At 43.3% G+C, this 20,427-nt stretch overlaps 1 protein-coding gene across 4 annotated transcripts; it reads right to left on the bottom strand.

Moving 5' to 3' along the window:
* Window positions 1–516: 516 nt before the first annotated feature.
* Window positions 517–19,261, bottom strand: LOC115131550 (integrator complex subunit 3-like). 4 transcript variants are annotated; one of them, XM_029663349.2, is made up of 29 exons: window positions 18,931–19,261; window positions 18,132–18,215; window positions 16,945–17,028; window positions 15,155–15,268; window positions 14,928–15,012; window positions 14,681–14,747; window positions 14,097–14,238; window positions 13,668–13,803; window positions 13,470–13,567; window positions 12,610–12,801; window positions 12,292–12,379; window positions 11,949–12,028; window positions 9,705–9,796; window positions 9,308–9,438; window positions 8,532–8,660; window positions 7,885–8,017; window positions 6,574–6,628; window positions 6,325–6,428; window positions 6,026–6,190; window positions 5,543–5,696; window positions 4,559–4,627; window positions 4,382–4,457; window positions 4,144–4,257; window positions 3,257–3,305; window positions 2,999–3,166; window positions 2,257–2,357; window positions 2,029–2,101; window positions 1,707–1,863; window positions 517–1,444 (listed from the first exon to the last, which is right to left on the bottom strand). In XM_029663349.2, exons 1-29 carry the CDS (start codon window positions 19,012–19,014, stop codon window positions 1,367–1,369), a joined length of 3,102 nt encoding a protein of 1,033 aa, XP_029519209.1. In that variant the 5' UTR covers window positions 19,015–19,261; the 3' UTR covers window positions 517–1,366. The 4 variants fall into 4 exon arrangements, with proteins under 4 accessions (XP_029519209.1, XP_029519211.1, XP_029519210.1 ...); XM_029663351.2 differs by having other exon boundaries at window positions 8,538–8,660; XM_029663350.2 differs by having other exon boundaries at window positions 13,674–13,803.
* Between the last annotated feature and the right edge of the window lie 1,166 nt (window positions 19,262–20,427).

Below are 20,427 nucleotides of genomic sequence, written 5' to 3'. Positions count from 1 at the left end.
TTGACTGGACTGATGGTACCTGCATCTGTTACTGTGCATTCGAAAGAAAACTGTCTAATCATCACGTCATTCAGGTTGGAAAGTCAAAGCTCCAGAAAGATTTCGAGTTGGATGACCGTTCAAAGCCCCCCTCCCCCGGATCTCGTATTCCCCCCCCAGGTAAAACGGAAGTCAGATTTCCCCAGTTGTTCGCAGAGGGTCCGCCTCTCACGGTCCTTGCTCTCTTTAATTTCCTCTGGTGAGACTGACCAGAGAGAAGGGGCACAGTAACCTGCTGGCGAAAATCGAGTCCCCACATGCACAAATTCATGTTACTATGACCAGAAAGCGAAATATTACTCAATTAAAATAGACGAGCTGCTAAGAAGCATAAAACGCCATAGCTATCGATACACTTGGCTACTCATTCATTGCAGCACTCTTGACAGTCTCTCTGTTCTGGGTAGTGTTACAACTGACTTGTGTAAAAACAACATTCAAACATAACATAAGACTGTTTCCACCACTTTGGTTCTATTTTTTTGTAGCCCTTTTTTTAATTGTTATGATCTTTTATGAAAATAGTTCAGTAGAAAGACATTTCCATTAAAAAGTTCAGCAACTACATCTGGCTCCTCCATTCATACAGTCTTTTATTTCTGACCTCGCATACAGTCCAACCATCTGGTTAAAATGATCCAATGAAAGTGTGTCCATGGTCTCGCTTCTTGCCAATCAGAAATGAAGGGTGAACAGGCATGTTGAGTTTTTCAGATGTGGGGCAGGAACATTTTTCTCTTGGGACAAAGGTGACTTTCTCCCCACTTCAACTCTCGCACCTCCCCTTCCCCCAAAACGGTAGGAATCACTTAAATCTTTGACACGTGCCTCTGTTAAAATCGCCTGGACTGGATGCTCTTGCTGGTTGGTCGGTCATCATGGTCATGGCTTATAAAATGCTTTGTCTGATGTCTCTAAGTGCAGTGTGATAGGCGGACAACTAAGTGACAATAGAGCAACACATTTACCCCCCAAACATCCAGTCTAGTCATGTAATCCTTTCCTCAAGGATATAGATATCCCTCTCGTAACAGTACTTCTGTCAGTCTGTGCCACAGCGACTGGCATTTCCCCTCGGAATGCTCCCCCTGACCAATCCAGCCAGACCAACTGACACAAAGCAGCCAATGACCAGTGAGAGGTGAGGTCGAGTGTCTCCATGGCTCCGGCCAGTAGCACTAGAGTCCACGCGGAGGAGCTCCGACCCCTCTTGTTGAGTGTCTCTGGGGGCGGGGTTTCCTCAGTGGTTTGGAGAAGCTGGTTGGCTGATGGTCCTGTCTACAGGGATGTCACTATGACAGGTAGGAGCGGGTTGGTTGTGGGGCTGTCAGTCGCTGTCCGAGGCCACCGCAGATGAGCCTTTCCTCTTCCTCTTGGGGGCTTTGGGTTTGGAGTCCTCTTCCTCCTGGAGTAGGGGTGGAAATAAAAAAGAGGTTGGAGGAACAAGTGGAGACAGAAATAGCTTCTGAAACCAGGAAAGCTTAAAATAAAACAAATTATAGTGACAGCTGAGGGAGGCACAAAATAGTTATTCTGTTAATTGCAATTAACAAAACCTAAATCTAATCCTGGTTCTGAAGTGTACAAGGGTATGGGGCTATGTAAGGCTCATCTTAACGCAGCTTCTAAACAGGATATAAAAATGAAGTTGCCGTAGGAAGACCTACCGAGGCACTGCTAGACGCGCTCTCTTCCTCGTTGCTCACAGGGGTGACCGCTCCCTTACGCGACCGCGGGGAGGAGGCGGGGGCCTTGCGCCGTGACTTGGGAGGCTTGGAGGAGGGCTCTTCGTACTCCTCGGCCAATGAAAAGAGGTCGCTGAATCTGAGGCGGAGACAGAAAGGAGGGACACATTCAGAATCCTGTCATACTGTTAAGTCACTATAAGACACCTAGGAAACTGTGTGTAATAAAAATACAGAGTATCTCAGCGCAGTCAAAGTAGCTTGAAATGATCCCAGAGGACAGTGAGAGAGTCTGGGGTCTCACCTCATCTTGTGGGCCTCGTCACAGCTGGCCTGGACATGCTGCAGTGCCTGCAGGATGGGAGTCTGTGTGAAGACTGGGGACCCACAGACAGAGTAGGGTCAGAGTTCACTGGGTTAGAGGCGTGTTTGGGGGACACTGAGGTTGGTGTATAATGTGGCGTTAGTTTGCTGCTATTGCAGGACAGATGTGTGTGTTTTAGAATAGTAAAACAGTGTGTGTGTGTCTCACAGCTGTTCTTGGTGTTGCTGAGGTTCAGCCTCAGGTTGTCCATGTGCTCCAGGATCTGTTCCAGGGTCAGCTGGGCCAGTTTACTGCTGGAGCTGCGCAGACTGGGAGACACACACACAGACAATAACAGTCTTTCCTCTTACTCTTGTTACCAGGCTTTAACCTATCAGTCACCAACACAGTGTGCAGGCTTTTGTTCAAGCCCAGCATTTAAAGACCGATTCAACTAATAACCAAGACCATGGGTGATCAGACAGGCTATCTGCAGTGCAGTCAAAACCAACAAAAGCTCAATGAACAGGACCATTAGAACACAACGCTGAAGCCTTTAAACCCACGTGTGTCTCATCAGTTACAGATTTCTGGACTTTCACACCAATCAATGGTTTTTCTTACCCCCGAGAGATACAGAAAGCACTGTGAAGTAAACAATGCATGGAATGCGAGTATGAAAACTTGGGACTTCAAATCGTTGGAAACAGAATGAAAAATCTTTAGACAGAACTGAGTCGAACACAGATCTTCTGGACTGATATTGTTGTGCTATAAGTTGAATTGAAGTATGTGTGTGAGCTATGCGTTTATGAAGCGTGAACCAATTGGATGCCGACATTAGCAATATCCAAACAGTGGATTGATGTAACAAGTCATTAAAGACCTTCTCTGGAGGTAAAGAAAACTATTAAGATTAAGGTAAAAACTCCATCTCCTTAAAAAGTGAAAGTGGTGGACTCGTAGTTACCTCTGGCGTTTGCGTGGCATGTTGTTGTTCTTGATGAGCAGGGCCTTGATATGTTCCCCCAGGACGTCGTCGTGCTTGGCCGCCCAGTGGCGCAGGATACTGGTGGTGAACTGGTCCTCCGGGTGGCAGGGCCGACTCAGCACCATCTTCACCATCTCACCACTGGGTCTAAAGGGGGAAGGAGCACCACAGGGATCAGTACCGATGCCACTGTATTCATTTGCAGAGATACAGTATGTACCTGTAAATATAGCTTACTTTTCCCTGCGTAATTGCAACAGCAAACAGGAGAGTGCTTCTGGGTGTTCTGGACAGGAAGAGGTACAACGTAAGAATATTATGCCAGTGGTAATACCAGGAAAGTACAGTGTAGAACCATTAACTCATTTTAGTGAAGGTCAATAGCATACCCAGCCCAAATATTCACATTTTGTCATTGAGAGAGCCTAATTTATAATGCAGAAGCTGTACAGTCAACATGCTATACATGGATGTCAGAACACAGGTTCTCCACTTCCCAGCGCTGTGTGTTTTGACTGACAACCGTTGTAAACTTGAGTACAAAAGATGCGCCCTCCAGCCTCCAAATGCGCTACTTTTCGTTATGTGTTGTCTGAGTGAGGGAAATGCACCTGTGAGTCCAAATGGGCACTTCACATTTCCATATTTGAAAACAAATGTAATTTACAGTATCAACATTTACAATCGCTATGTTTGATTCACAGGATGACATGTGTTCTACCCTGGGTTGTCCTGAACAGAATGAGCCTTTGTTGTATTTGTGAAGAAAATTAGCCACGGAACATGCACTTGAATGCAGTCACAACTTAATTCTATGCGCACCAGAATTACACTCTGTCTTAATTACACTCTGCCTTTTGAAAGCCTAACACTGTAAGACCATATTTTATAACTTTGATAGCCACGTTGGCAATAGAATAGGCTTTCAAATGACACCCACCTGACACAGATTGCAACTAATAATAGAACATTTTTGGATTGCATAAACAGTAATTGTGTGACGGTGGGGACGCAGGGATGTGTACCAAACAAAAGACGACAAGGGCACTGTTGAAGGGGTCAGTCTTAGCGATTTAGCTAATAGCGGAGAGCAGTGTCTATCTAGGCCATTGTGTGTATCTCACCTTTGTACTTGAGGTGCTGCAGGATGGGGATAATGGTCTCCAGTGGAATGCTGTGGGCCAAGAAGAGCTGCCAGGCACTGTACTGCTCAAACGTCTCCCATTCCAGAGACTGGACTGTAGGGCAGAGACAATATTTCATTCAGTGAGACAAGCACACAGTTCATACACATGCACTATGAATCTGTTTTTCTCTGTCTGTGTGTGTGTGTGTGTGTGTCTGACGTTATATGTGACTCACTGAGGATATTGAGGACAGAGTCCTTGCGGAACATCACCAGATTGCCAATCATCACGTGACACATCAGCTCCTGAAGCTGAAAGAGAAAAAAAGAGTTGGGGGGTGGAATGGGAGGGTTGAAGGAGAAAAATACTATGCAGTATTGTATATTTTTGTGTGTGTGTGTGGTTAAATTACCTGTGTTGAATCGATGACTGCTACAATCATGTTGAGTAGCTCTCCACTGCGCAATGTCTCATCTGGGAACTACAGAGAGAGGAGGGAGATATAAACAGTGTAACAGTGCCTTCAGTACTCACACCCCTTGACCTTTCCCACATTTTGTTGTGTTAAAAAGTAGGACTAAAATGGATGTCATTTTTTGTCAACAATCTACATAAAGTGGAAAAAAAATCCTAACATTGTAAATTTTTTTAATGGAAAATAAAACACTACTATATCGTGATTAGATAAGTATTCAACCCCGAGTCAATACATGTTAAAATCCCCTTTGGCAGCGATTACAAGTCTCTAAGAGCGTTGCACACCTGGATTGTACAATATTTTTTACACCTGAACTTATTTAGGCTTGCCATGATAAAAGGGTTGAATACTTATTGAGTCAAAACATTTCAACTTTTCATTTGTAAACATTTCTAAAACCATGATTCCACTTTGACATTATGGGGTATTGTGTGTAGATCAGTGACACAACATCTCAATTTAAAATTCAATCTAACACAACAAAATGTGGAAAAAGTCAAGGGGTGTGAATACTTTCTCAAGGCACTGTAGATGTTGTCTCTGTGTGTGTACGCACCTCGGCGTAGATGGTGTGTTTGTGTGTACACACCTCAGCGTAGATGGTGTGTTTGTGTGTACACACCTCAGCGTAGATGGTGTGTTTGTGTGTACCTCGGCGTAGATGAAGTTTGTGTGTACCTCGGCGTAGAAGAAGTTTGTGTGTACCTCGGCGTAGAAGAAGTTTGTGTGTACCTCGGCGTAGAAGAAGTTTGTGTGTACCTCGGCATAGAAGAAGTTTGTGTGTACCTCGGCGTAGAAGAAGTTTGTGTGTACCTCGGCGTAGAAGAAGTTTGTGTGTACCTCGGCGTAGAAGAAGTTTGTGTGTACCTCGGCGTAGAAGAAGTTTGTGTGTACCTCGGCGTAGAAGTTTGTGTGTACCTCGGTGTAGATGGATGGTGTGAGATAGCAGAGCAGCCTGATGTCATCCTCCTGGCAGGCCTTCATGTCCATCATGAGACAGGTGTGCAGGTCTCCCAGCGCTGTGGCCTGGGCAAACGACTCGTACAGACTCATCTTCCCCATCGCTGCTTTACTGTGGTGGGAGACAATGTTACAACAATGTTAGAACTAGGTTACAGCTATGCTGCAACAATGGTACAACAACATTAGATCAAGTGATGTTAAACCAACAGAGCAGTGCGAGGGCAAAAATGTGTCCAGGCTCATGTCTCCATTGACTGCTTTATCAATGTAGAAAGAACGTTAACAGCAGCATTATAGAAACTAAAACAGTGGACGGTTGTAACAATAACTTCTAGCGGACAGCAAAATGTCTAACACACTACTCCCTCAGCCTCCCTGAAACCAAGGGCTCCCATTCCTTGCCAATGCTAAGCAGTGTGGTGGACCCAGTCCCTTCACCTGGCCCTGAGGTAGTAAAGCAGGTGATAGCCGATCTTGGGCTGTTTCTGGTAGAGCTCCGCCAGCATCTCCAGCAGCACTGAGAAGCCACTGTTGTCCTCCTGCATCTGACACAGGTTCCTGAACACCAGGCACACAGGTTTACACACAGACTCCTCCAGCGACCTGGGAACACACAACAAAGTTAATATTCTATAGACTTAGTCTTTTTTCGCATGTATACACAAATGCACGGCACAGACAGTCTTACCCCCTAACCAGGCCATGTTGACGCCATCAGAAGGCGCACATTAACTTACTCTTCTGTGATGTCGTCAGGCAGTACGTCTCCTCTGAAGTGGCCCTTGAAGAGCTCAGCCAGACAGGAGGCCAGAGTGGACATTTGCTCTGAGTCAAAGTCCTCCTGAGAGAGAGAGAGCAAGCGAGACGAGGGACAGAAAGGGGACATCAATAAACCACAGAGAATTCCCATTTCCCCCACAAGATATACGATTACCCAAATAAATATCTGTATTTAACCACTGTTGTATATTTTCTTGCTGACTCACCTCTAGGACCAGGTCCACAATCTCCTGCATGACTTCACAATGTGCCTCTGTGTCACTGTTGGAGAGATGGGGAAAGGAAATAATTATTGAAGAGCCCATTTCGATTAAGATTTCCACTGCTGCAATCAGCAATGTTGTTGCAATCAGCAATGAGAACAATTGACCGCAATGGGAGTGAATGGGTGAGAGATGAAGTATGAAAGTGGCTCTCTAAATCAAAGGAAGCAAAATGGCCGAAAGCAGCCAACCTACTCGTGAGCTAGGCAGAGGAGTGGAGATAATGGCATTATTGTCAACATCTCTCCAATCCATACAGATCTACACGTTACCACTGTGAAAAGGGTAAAGCAGGGATCAAATCAAAGTTTATTTGTCACGTGCGCCGAATTCAACACGTGTAAGTAGACCTTTCAGTGAAATGCTTACTTACAGGCTCTAACCAATAGTGCAAAAAAGGTATTAGGTAAACAATAGGTAAGTAAAGAAATAAAACAACAGTAAAAAGACAGGCTATATACAGTAGCGAGGCTATAACAGTAGCGAGGCTACATACAGACACCAGTTAGTCAGGCTGATTGAGGTAGTATGTACATGTAGTTATGGTTAAAGTGACTATGCATATATGATGAACAGAGAGTAACAGTAATGTAAGAGGAGTTGGCAAATGGTGGGTGGGACACAATGCAGATAGTCTGGTTAGCCAATGTGCGGGAGCACTGGTTGGTCGGACCAATTGGGGTAGTATGTACATGAATGTATAGTTAAAGTGACTATGCATATATGATGAACAGAGAGTAGCAGTAGCGTAAAAGGAGGGGTTGGCGGGTGGTGGGTGGGACACAATGCAGATAGTCTGGTTAGCCAATGTGCGGGAGCACTGGTTGGTCGGACCAATTGGGGTAGTATGTATAGTTAAAGTGACTATGCATATATGATAAACAGAGAGTAGCAGCAGCGTAAAAAGAGGGGTTGGGGGGGGGGGGTACACAATGCAAATACTCTGCGTAGCCATTTGATTACCTGTTCAGGAGTCTTATGGCTTGGGGGTAAAAACTGTTGAGAAGCCATTTAGTCCTAGACTTGGCACTCCGGTACCGCTTGCCATGCGGTAGTAGAGAGAACAGTCTACGACTGGGGTGGCTGGGGTCTTTGACAATTTTTAGGGCCTTCTCCAACTCTTGTCACGTTCACTGATGTTGGCTTTGGCAATGTCTTATGCCAATAAGGCTAATTGAATTTAACTGAGTGAGTGTGTTTGTTAGACAAATACATGTCCCGATGTGAGAGTCCAGTCACATCCACTCTACTAACCTTCCTTTCTGTAACTGCAACACCTTCTCCTTCATTGTGTCGTCCAACTGATCCACGTAGGGAGTGATGTCAGCGGGCTCCTCAATAACGGCCTCTTTGATTGGGTGGAATCTGAACTCCCGCTTTTTATTGCCTGTAATAACCAAAATGAGAGGTCAGCCAATGACTTGATGTGGATGAGTACGAAGCAGAGTGAGAGTGAGGCCCTAATATGTTTCCAGTCTTTTGAATTGGATTATGAGTTTCGAAATTGTTTTTCAAATGCAAGTTTCTGATTTGGCTTCATCTAAGATAAAACTCAGTGTTAAGGCATTATGGTTCATCTATGTTAAAAGAGGGCTTCATCTATCGAAGGCAAAACAAATCTAACGGTGTGATAATCTGAGTTGATATGATGCTAGTGATAGGCCTGGTCCTAGATCTGTTTGTGTTGTCTATCCAACTCCTATGGCCATTGTCACCCATAGGAGTTGGCAAGGACAGACAGATTTGGGAGCAAGCTAGATAATGCTCATTTGGTGTAAAATGCAGCAGAATATATTGTACCCATTTATGTGTTGAGTCTGGTGTAGTTCAACGTTAACATGGTTCTAACATATTATCTGGTATCTGTGTTGAGTGGAGTAATAAAATGTGTCCTTCCTTACCCTCACCCTTGTTGTTAACCTCCTCCTCATCGTCGCTGAAGGCAGCCTCCGTGTTGTCGTAGCAACCATCCTCCTTGTCAAGCAGAACATGATTGTCCATCTCCAAGGAAACAGACTCCTCCATTTTCACTGAGGAGCAAAAGGTGATTAGACGACATTGTAAAGTAGAGGCAAGCAAACACAGGAGGTTCTCAAATAAAGGCAACACTGGAATAACAGTGTAATGCATACACATTTAAAACACCTGCATATTATTTTCCTGGTTAACCTAATTCAAAGTAATTCAAAATCGCAATCGAATCATCCAATATTTAGCGGGGACAATTTAAGTTAACTGTTAGTTGCACCTCAACGCAATTCAATAAAGTCATATTGAATTGAAAATGCTTTACTTTCATGCTCTAGTTTAGGGTTCGTTTTCTAGATGGAACATTCAGCCGACACGTTTATCCAAAGCCACTTCCAGTTGACACATAACAGCCTCTGCGCTCTTGGACTAGGGCTTCCCTAGTTTCCCTACTGTTACTCGAAATAGGCTAGTTTCAACTCTACACATTATACCATGAAGCATGATTGAAAAAGGTTGCTTCTTTCAAAATCCCTCCATCAAATGTCTTTGGGTGTTATTGTGCATGTCTGGGGGAGGATGGTTGAAGAGAAGGGATGTTTCTTTTGCATGTGAGTAACTCTAGTGAGCCTTGTAAAGAAACTCATCTTCAAGGACCACCAACAGTGTTCATTCATTCATTCATGTTAACAAATAAAAGTTGAATTACTTTCATTTGCACCTTCATCCCTTCCCTCAGTAGGGGGTGAGGGGGAACTGCAGAACTCTGCGAAGCGTTCCCTCAGCATGGAGCGCAGCTCCCGATCCAGTTTGGGGTTGTCAAACAGAGGAGCTAGATGACTGAGGGAGGAAAATACAGACCGATTAGGGGGTTAAAATAAGGGCGATAAAGATTCACTGACATAAAATGTAATCAAATCAAATCACTGATGATACCAAAATCACTTGATCAAAAATGTAAAATCTGCAGATGTTCAATTTAAATATATATGTTAATATATATTATATGTTTTTTTATGTACAACTGTGTCCAAGGTCAAATATATCCCATGATGGCTGGTGGTGGTGGGTGCATGAATGTGTGCGAGTGAGAGAGAATGACTCACGCCAGCACTCTTTTCTCCATGATGAAGGTGAGAGAGTTGAAGACACCCTGCCGCACCTGCCCCTCCAGAGGGGGGAAAAAGTGAGGGATGATCTGTGAGGGAGAAAGAGGGGGGGAAGAGAGCAAAACAGAGTAGGATCAGTTGAAGGCAAGAGAAGGTAAAACATTTTTTAGATGAGTCAAGCATCTGCGCGAACGCCAAAATACCACAACTTCTCTAAAGCATGGCACAACTAACACCAATGCAAGGTATCATTAAACTTCCTCACCGCTGTAAATGTACCACTCGCTTCCCAAGTCAGACAAAACGGGTGAATACTAGAGGTCAGTCGATTATGATTTTTCAACGCCGATACCGATTATTGGAGGACCAAAAAGGGACGATACCGATTAAAACGGACAATTTTTACAAATATATTTGTAATAATGACAATTACAACAATACTGAATGAACAATGAACACTTTTATTTTAACTTAATATAATACATCAATGAAATCAATTTAGTCTCAAATAAATAATGAAACATGTTCAATTTGGTTTAAATAATGCAAAAACAAAGTGTTGGAGAAGAAAGTAAAAGTGCAATATGTGCCATGTAAAAAAGCTAATGTTTAAGTTCCTTGCTCAGAACATGAGAACATATGAAAGCTGGTGGTTCCTTTTAACATGAGTCTTCAATATTCCCAGGTAAGACGTTTTAGGTTGTAGTTATTATAGGACTATTTCTCTCTATACCATTTGTATTTCCTATACCTTTGACTATTGGATGTTGTAATAGGTACTTTAGTATTGCCAGCCTAATCTCGTGAGTTGATAGGCTTGAAGTCATAAACAGCACAATGCTTGAAGCATTGCGAAGAGCTGCTGTCAAACGCAGGAAAGTGCTGTTTGAATGAATGCTTACGAGCCTGCTGCTGCCTACTACCGCTCAGTCACACTGCTCTATCAAATCATATACTTAATTATAATATAATAAACACACAGAAATACGAGCCGTAGGTCATTAATATGGTCAAATCCGGAAACTATCATTTCGAAAACAAACATTTATTCTGTCAGTGAAATATGGAACCGTTCTGTATTTTATCTAATGGGTGGCATCCCTAAGTCTAAATATTGCTGTTACATTGCACAACCTTCAATGTTATGTCCTAATTACGTAAAATTCTGGCAAATTAGGTCGCAACAAGCCATGCGGCCCAAACTGTTGCATATACTCTGACTCTGCGTTCAATGAACGCAAGAGAAGCGACACAATTTTCCTAGTTTAATATTGCCAGCTAACATGAATTTTAAAAAACTAAATATGCAGGTAAAAAAAAATATATACTTCTGTGTATTGATTTTAAGAAAGGCATTGATATTTATGGTTAGGTACAGTCGTGCAACGATTGTGCTTTTTTTGCAAATGCGCATTTGTTAAATCATCCCCCGTTTGGCGAAGTTGGCTGTCTTTGTTAGGAAGAAATGGTCTTGACACAGTTCGCAACGAGCCATGCGGCCCAAACTGCTGCATATACCCCGACTCTGTTGCACAGAACGCAAGAGAAGTGACAATTTCCCTAGTTAAAATAAATTAATGTTAGCAGGCAATATTAACTAAATATGCAGGTTTAAAAATATATACTTGTGTATTGATTTTAAGAAAGGAATTGATGTTTATGGTTAGGTACACATTGGTGCAACGACAGTGCTTTTTTTGCGAATGCGCTTGTTAAATCACCCATTTGGCGAAGTAGGCTGTGATTCAATGATAAATTTACAGGCACCGCGTTGATAGGACAAGCTAGATAAACTAGTAATATCATCAACCATGTGTAGTTAATTAGTGATTATGTTATTAAGATTGATTGTTTTTCATAAGATAAGTTTAATGCTAGCTCGCATCTTACCGTGGCTCCTTGCTGCACTCGCATAACAGGTAGTCAGCCTGCCACGCAGTCTCCTCGTGGAGTGCAATGTAATCGGCCATGATCGGTGTTCAAAAATGCTGATTACCGATTTCTATGAAAACTTGAAATCAGCCCTAATTAATCAGCAATTCCGATTGATCGGTCAACCTCTAGTGAATACGGCAGGAAATGTCAAAACATCTCTTCGTTCTCTACTGCTTCGCTAACACATTGAACATGAAGCACATGTCAATAGAGTCTTTTCCACTTTGAATAGCAAAAAAAGTGGTACATTCACCACAGTTAAGTGATCTGAATGAGCTCCGTTGTGTAATGTGTGCACCCACTCACCCGACACATGAAGTCCAGGAGAGTGGCAGTGATGGCTGGATGAGGCTTCATGGAGTGGTGCATCACTAAGATGGCCGGCTCTGAAAGAGGGAGGGGGAAGAGAGAACGGATGGGTCAACCATGAAAAGAGAAAGAGACAAAAGTGCATACAGTGGCGGATAGAGAAGGTGATAGCAGAAATGCGTCCATCCTGTAACCTCTGTTCCAGTTTACTCGTTATTCTAATATACCACTAACCCAACACCCGCATGTTTTCCCTACTTCTAACATTTAGCTGAGCACATTGGTCCCTTACTCTACACACGAAGAGATACAGGTAGTGTTTTCTGTTCCCCCGTCTTACCTATGTTCATGATGCTGTCCTTCTCTGGGCTGAAGAAGAGCCAGTCGTAGAACAGGGCAAGCTTGGCGTTCGAGGCCGCCACGTTAGACTAAAGACGCAAGTAATAAAACATTTAAATATTTCAATGTAATTACTATTATCTGTATGGGTAAAATCCAGGTAAATAGTTGTAAATACGAGGTAAATTCAAAAAGCTTTATTGTTTACTAGATTAACATTAGACAGAAAATAATCTTGGGCATGCTATAAAATAAATCATTACCCATCTTTGCATTATTGTGCCTTAAAGTTATAACCAATCTTTGCCCTGCCCCTTACCGTGCAGGTGGTGAGCAGCCAGCCAATGATAGCCCAGCGGGGCAGGATGTCAGAGCTCAGGACCTCATTGGATGGGTGCACCACGCCGCAGATGTAGCGAATCAGGTCACAGCGCAGCGACTGGCTCTCTGCCGTGGACAGGTACTGTCTCTGGAACCAGTCCTGGTAGCGCTTCTGCTGGCCAAATCGCACCTACAGGGAGAGAGGGACAGGATAGGCATAAGGGAATGTGTATGTGCATGTACTTTGTGTGTGTACCGTCATGAGATGTGTTGTAGTGAGTGTGTGTGTGTGTACCGTCCTGAGACGTGTTGTAGTGTGTGTGTGTGTACCGTCCTGAGATGTGTTGTAGTGTGTGTGTGTGTACCATCATGAGACGTGTTGTAGTGTGTGTGTGTGTGTGTGTATACCGTCCTGAGATGTGTTGTAGTGTGTGTGTGTGTACCATCCTGAGATGTGTTGTAGTGTGTGTGTGTACCGTCCTGAGATGTGTAGTAGTGTGTGTGTACCGTCCTGAGATGTGTTGTAGTGTGTGTGTACCATCCTGAGATGTGTTGTAGTGTGTGTGTACCATCCTGAGATGTGTTGTAGTGTGTGTGTACCGTGTTGTAGTGTGTGTGTGTACCGTTCTGAGATGTGTTGTAGTGTGTGTACTGTGTTGTAGTGTGTGTACTGTGTTGTAGTGTGTGTGTACTGTCCTGAGATGTGTTGTAGTGCGTGTGTGTGTGTGTTTGTGTGTACTGTCCTGTGATGTGTTGTAGTGTGTGTGTGTGTGTGTACTGTCCTGAGATGTGTTGCAGTGTTTGTGTGTGTGTACTGTCCTGAGATGTGTTGTAGTGTGTGTGTGTGTGTGTGTTTACCCTGGAGGTCATGAAGAGCAGTTTGGTCTCCATGTCTGGTGTGAGGCGACAAGCCAGGAACTTGCGGGATGTGCGAGCGGTCAGGAGCTGCAGCAAACCTATAGAACCAGAGAGAGAGAGAGTTAGAACTGAGCCACGGGTCTCACACACACACACAGACACACACAGACCCACCCCTGCTTAACGACACTCTCTTACCCTTACCAGTGAACTGAGGGCTGAGGGCCTGGGGGTTGTGGAGCAGGTCTTTCCACAGTAGCTCCATCTCTGGGATCCGGGCCACGATCTGCAGCAGACGCACCAGGTCTCTCCCAATGATAAAACACTCCATAAACTAGACAGGGATGAGGGGAAGAGAAAGAGGGGAATATGTCATTACATTCAATTATTGAATTGCTGTGTGGAAATTCCCCATTGTCAAACCTAGATAAAGTATAATAAGTTTGTCTGTGTTCTTGGGCATATACGATACGACACAAATCTTCTTTCTCATCTGTCCTCAAGACTCCATACGCATCTTCGCTCCAAATCTACTCCTCCCTCATTCCCTTACACACTATATCGCTCGTCTCCTTACCTCGCGTATGCCATTACATCATTCCCTCCTTCATTCCTCTCCTCCCTCACCTTCTCTCGGAGCAGGCCGATACACAAGTCAACCTCCTTCTGTCTGAGGACCAGCAGTGCCGGGGTGCCGTGGTCCACGATGAGGCGCAGGTAGGTGTACACGGACATGGCTATCAGCATGCCACTCTTCAGCACCCACTCCCTGAGAGACGACGAAGAGACAAGAGACGATTGTAGTTCTTGTAGAGAGACTGTTGTGCGCTAAACCAAACGAGTCCAAAAGTGTGAGTGTGTTATAAACCTAGAGTTCAGGCGGTCCTTCACGCTTCAGCGAACCAAGGAAAGGAGGGGTGCTTAACAACAATGACAAATTCCAGAGAAGAGCATACTAAGTAATACTCCCACAGTACTAATATGAGCCAGAAAGGAGTTGGAGCACTCAACAGAAATCACTTCTTCTGGCAGTTTTTATTGGTAAGCCCTTCTCATGTATTGTGAGCCTACTTCAAAGCATGACATATTTAAAAAAGAATCATAATAATAATAGTGTGTGATACGTTTTTTGCCTTATGAACCAGTTTGACTTTTATTGCATGACAATAATGGAGTGAAAGAGTGTTTCCTGTTGATCGCTCTCAACACACCTTTGATCCAGCAGTATGTCCAGAACATTCTCAGCCAGCCACAGGTTCTTACTGGTGATGTCTCCTCCTGGACACAGGAAGAAAAAAAAAATCCAGAGATGCTCAATCAAGCAAACCAACACAGAGACTACAGACAAAAGGCGAGGAAGCCATTTTGTCTTGACACAATTTAGACGCGAGAGGAACGGTGAAACAAGACGCTACTCAAAGCAGTGAAACCAACAGTACACATAGTGAATGGACTGACCTGCGATCTGCTTCATAAGGGTCATGAGGACGCCGTCCGCGCCGATCACGCCACTCTTCACCAGCTCCCTCACCAACCACACCAACTGAAGGGAGAGAAGGGCGAGATCGTTAGTCAATCACTTACTCATTAGAAAACATCCATATGTGTATTGTGTCAATAAAGCTAACTGTATTGAGAGCACGAAAATGGTTTCTGCCTTTTCTACATGGAGACAAACTGTTGACCTGTGTGCGGCACACATCCTGCAGCTTGAGGAACTTCTCCATGAGGATCTGGTTGATCTTGATCAGGATCACGTTCATGCCGTCCCTATTCACCAGGGTCAGGTCTCTGTAGCACTGTGGAGAGTAGAGTCAAATACAGTAGATTAGAAACTGGGTGGGTTGAGCCCTGAATGCTGATTGGCTGACAGCCGTGGTATATCAGACCGTATACCAAGGTTATGACAAAACATTTATTTTTACAGCTCTAATTATGTTGGTAACCAGGTTATAATAGCAATGAGGCACCTTGGGGGTTTGTGATATATGGCCATATACTACACCTGCTCGGGACTTATTGCTTAAGTAGAATATAGTAAAGTAGAGAATATGTAAGTCTTTATTATAACCAAAGGCTAATTTGCTTTGCAGCATATGGACATACTGTACAGTGTCCATACAACATAGTGTGATAATTAACAGGTTTGTGCCTCAATAGGGCCTATTGCATAAATAGTGTAATGTGGATTCAATTAAACTGAGCACCCAGACAAGCATGTTCAGGTGACAAGGATTTACAGAGGCCACAGGAATACTATAGAAGTTGACCATTCTTTTATTTTTATTTGATTGTTTTATGGACAGTGAAAGTCAGAATGCAGAGGGGAGAGGGATACAGAGGAAGAGAGACAAGAAGGGGTGAGAGGATTCATACCCAAAGCTCCAGGGGTATGTGTGCTCCGGAGTATGTAGAGCTAAACACTACACCAGACTCGGGCACATTATTTCAAGAATGGTGAAATTATTCTTATTGATTTCCCCAAGTTGTAACTCATAAAAGCCCAGACTGTCCCATTCTATAGTACCTTATGGTGGAAATGTTGATGTGTCATCAGGGTAGCCTAGTGGTTAGAGCGTTGGACTAGTAACCGAAAGGTTGCAAGTTCGAATCCCCGAGCTGACAAGGTACAAATCTGTCGTTCTGCCCCTGAACAGGCAGTTAACCCACTCTTCCTAGGCCGTCATTGAAAATAAGAATGTGTTCTAAACTGACTTGCCTAGTAAAATAAAGGTAAAATAAAAAAAATAAGGTATACTGATCATATACAGTCTGAAGGTGTGTGTTTATAATACCGGTGTTAGGGGGTTGAGGAATTGAAATGTGTATCAAGTGTGTGTGATACTGGTGGTCACACACAGTGGTTTTGGAGGCTGCAGTGTGTGCCGTTATAGTGTTGTGTGTGTGTAATAAATATGAGTGTCTGTACTGTGTGTGTGTGTTCTGTTCGCGTGACAGCCACAAATGCAAAATGTATCAATATTGACAAGAATAGTGAAGCTTCAGAGTATAGCATGAACGTTTGTGAAGTGTTTGCAGCGTATGTGATGTACAGATTGGGTTGTAGAGTGTATAATTCCATTCATATCAGGGAGCCTAAAATATTTGAGGTATTAGGGTTGGAATTACATGCTGGGCATAAGTGTGGACAACAGCACACTATTTTTAGTGCACTCACAAGAATCACTATGTAAGCTAATTCAAACGTTTGGTGTGTGTATAATGAATGCAATCTATGGTGCTATGATCATGAGGGCTTTCCGACCCTCTTGGTTTGACCCGGAGTCTCCCAGAATTGGCTTTTGACTGCCGGCGAACAATAAAGCTATTCTAGGGTATTTTGAAAATGCAATAATGAAGGTACAGATCTTAGACTGAATTGGCAACCCCAATAATCATATGAAATGATAATGTGTTTAATAATGATATGAAGTATGATAATGCTGATAAGGATAACGTAATAACAATGCCTTACCCTCTGTGCCTGTGGAGGCTCGGTGAGCAGCAGAGCGAAGAGTCCCAGACACACCTCCTCGTGCTGCTGGGGGCCCTTACACACCTGGAGGATGAGGAGAATATGACAATGTTACCGTGCCACTTAATCTACCCATGATATGGCTGTAGCCTCCATTATAATGGGTCAGATTGGCATTTATTGTCATGAATCTGGCCCTGGTGGCAGTTTTGCAGAGTGGTCACTATCTGACACAGCTACAAAGTCATAAAATATGATTTTAAAACTAACCTTAAAGCCTAACCCTAACCTTAAATAAGACCATATAGACATTTTCACAATGCAGCTGGTCAAAAGCGGACCATGTGCTCTCCCAGAAGCTTGGCTGGTGCGTAAAACCTGTGAATTCAGACAAACAAAAGGTGTAATCTGTCTTCACTCAAAAAGATGTTGCATGAAGCAGACTTCATTTTTTATTTATTTTTAATGTTTTCACTGCATCAGGGATAGCGTACGCAGAGGTTTTAGCATCGCAGCCTTCTTCAGTGTGTAGGTACCATCTAGTGGAAATTGCTCAGTTCTGCCTCCAGGTCAAGATTCCCGACAATAAGCATCTACCTGCTTATCATTGTGTTGACATTGGAAGCTTTAGCCATATCAGGGATTCATGTCACTTGAACCGATTCAATTCAACATAAAAACTGAGCCTACAGGTAGCATACGGTACATAATCCTACACTTCTCAATATGCTTATGAAGCATATGTACTACGTCCTTTAACTACTCACATTTACAAATGGCATTGCAAAAATGTTTACGAGAAAGGATCAATTACAAGGCCAACTCTGATTCGTCTGACCATAGTCACATTCTATTAAGATTCAATTAGATTCTGAGGCTCATTTAAAAAAAAAAAAAATTTAACCTTTATTTAACTAGGCAAGTCAATTAAGAACAAATTCTTATTTTCAATGAAGGCCTGTCGTTCTGCCTGTTCAGTGGCAGAACGACAGATTTGTACCTTGTCAGCTCGGGGGTTTGAACTTGCAACCTTCCGGTTACTAGACCAACGCTCTAACCACTAGGCTACCCTGCCGCCCCAGAGGCTCAATACAAGCATGCAAGTAGCCACATCTCAACTACACATTCTAGCATGCAGTGTCCAACCCCATGGTGATGGACTATTAGTGAAAGGGCAAGGGACTCACATTAGCTGTGATGGCATCGTTGGCCTCACGCTCTGACAGGCCATTTGTCAACGAAGTGACAATCCCCACACACCTCTCCAAACGCTGATGGATAAAAAAAACAAAAAAATTATGTTAACCACGAAAACAGACACACACAAACGTAGATAGGCCCGAATCATTCAGAAGTCACATAATGTGGGCATACAGATGGACAACAACAAAAAAAACACAAAAAGCCACAGAGCAACACAGCAGGCTCACACCCATGGGAGAAAAAAAAGTCTGAGAAATCACACACACACACAAAAACAGCAGACAAACAACAGAATGTGTTGACGCCTCTGTCAATTGAGCTGGCTACATACTGTATGAAAATGTCTAAGCCATCTGGTGTGGAGGTTAGGCCATAGATTTTTTTTTAAAGCGAAGAATCACTACAAGGGTAGTGTCAGAAAAGGTACTGTATTGACATGTGTATGATGACCTTTGCGCATGTGCATGGGCTCGTGTCTCATCCATATGTTTACATAAATAGCATACTAAATGCTACGTTAAATTCAGCTGGATTCCCCATCGTTTAAACCCACGTCAACAAAGCACAAATACGTGCTGCAAACCTACACATGCTAGACTAGTAAATGCATTTCAGAATTAGGAACTAGCCTTGCTGAATGATAGCTAGCAACATGCAGGCGAGGCTATTCTGTAAAATGGTTCCGTGTCTTTGTATTCGTGAATGTTTTTTTACGTGCTGTATGGTTGAACAGCTGTAAGATATAGCAACACTTATTGATAATATGTTATATAGTAAACCTACCTCCTCAAGCTCATCTTTTGCGTCCAGGGTCGTGGACACCAATAAGCGACCCTGAGGTTTCCCCTTTGCCGGTGAAGGCTCCATCACCTCCCGCCTCGCTTCGTCTGGCCCCAGAGGACTTGAGGGGTTAGACACTGGGGTTCGGGGAAAATTCTAAATGATTTTCTTGTATCAATGGAGCGCCTCTAACACTAGACTCTTGTTTAGACTCTCTTTACACGCTCTTCGTCGGATACCGTGTGCTTTTTTTACTTGGTTTGGCCACCTTTCACTCTCACTCCAGTGCTTTCGACTGTGTCCGAATAAAACAAACTAACTTCCGGAGGGCATGGTGGCCTAGCGGAAGTATTCCTTCACAGAGCTAGTAGAAGGGAGGAGCAGTAGTCACTTTTTTAGCCAATCATTGATCTAGTTATTTTGAGTGACATAATGGTTTTACCAATGAACGCAAAGGTTAACCGGCAAATGAGTAGCGATGTAACTTGAACAGAAATAGTTTCGAGTATTGATATCAAACACATTTGTGTCACTTTTGTAAGGATAGAACAGAAAAGTCTCATCGGATTTTTTGTTATTGAATTGTGTGCATTGAAAAACAATCTGGATAATTGTTCTTCCTTATCGTGCTAAATAAAAAAAATAGCATTCAGACCAATTACCTTTTAATTAATTAATTTTACAGTTAATTAAGCAAAACGTTGGAAACGTGGTTGATATTAGGTATAGCTGCCTATAGTATATAGCCTACTCCAAGTTAAATGTGATTTTGTGAGTGACAAGAAAAGTTTGTGGCCAACTACTAGCTATATATGTATACCACTTGATGGCGCAACAACCCATGTCAACGAACAAGCGGCGGGGGGCCCTAACCCACACCACACCCATCAAAGTTGCCCATCCCTGATCTACAGGGAAACTAACTACCCCATCCATAGCCTCTAAATGCTTTAGTGTCAATAGTGTCTTCTGACCGGGGAGTTTTGTTAAGAGCCCCGACGCTTGATGTAAACATTAACACGCATTGCTTGCGGTACTGTTTTGAAAACATAAGGAACGTAATCTTTGATATCAGCAAGAAATAATTTTGATAAAACAAAAGGTTAAATTACTACACACCACAATAAGTTGGAAGTATCTTAATTGGGGAGAACGGGCTCGTGGTAATGACTTGAGCGGAATCAATGGAAAGGTATCAAATACATCAAACATGGTTTCCAGGAGTTCAATGTCATTCCATTTGCTCCGTTCCAGCCATTATTGTGAACCTCAGCAGCCTCCACTGCTACACACCTTTATAGGGTTGGAGTTGGGGTTAGTGTTCCCACTTGGCCATGTCTCCATGTTACTCTTCACGGAAAACAGATGGAAGACAGAGGCAACCACCTATGCTAATTAGCTATCTAGCATGCTCCAAACACCTGTGTGTAAGTGTAACTCGGGAAGTGTAGTTTCGTCAGATGGACGCATCCGTAGCTGTATGGATCTATGCAAAACTGC

The sequence above is a fragment of the Oncorhynchus nerka genome, linkage group LG7 (genome assembly GCF_034236695.1).
Source record: "Oncorhynchus nerka isolate Pitt River linkage group LG7, Oner_Uvic_2.0, whole genome shotgun sequence".
Taxonomy (NCBI): Eukaryota; Metazoa; Chordata; class Actinopteri; order Salmoniformes; family Salmonidae; genus Oncorhynchus; species Oncorhynchus nerka.
Note: the sequence above shows the minus strand (reverse complement) of the source record. Positions and strands in the feature narration are given on the sequence as shown.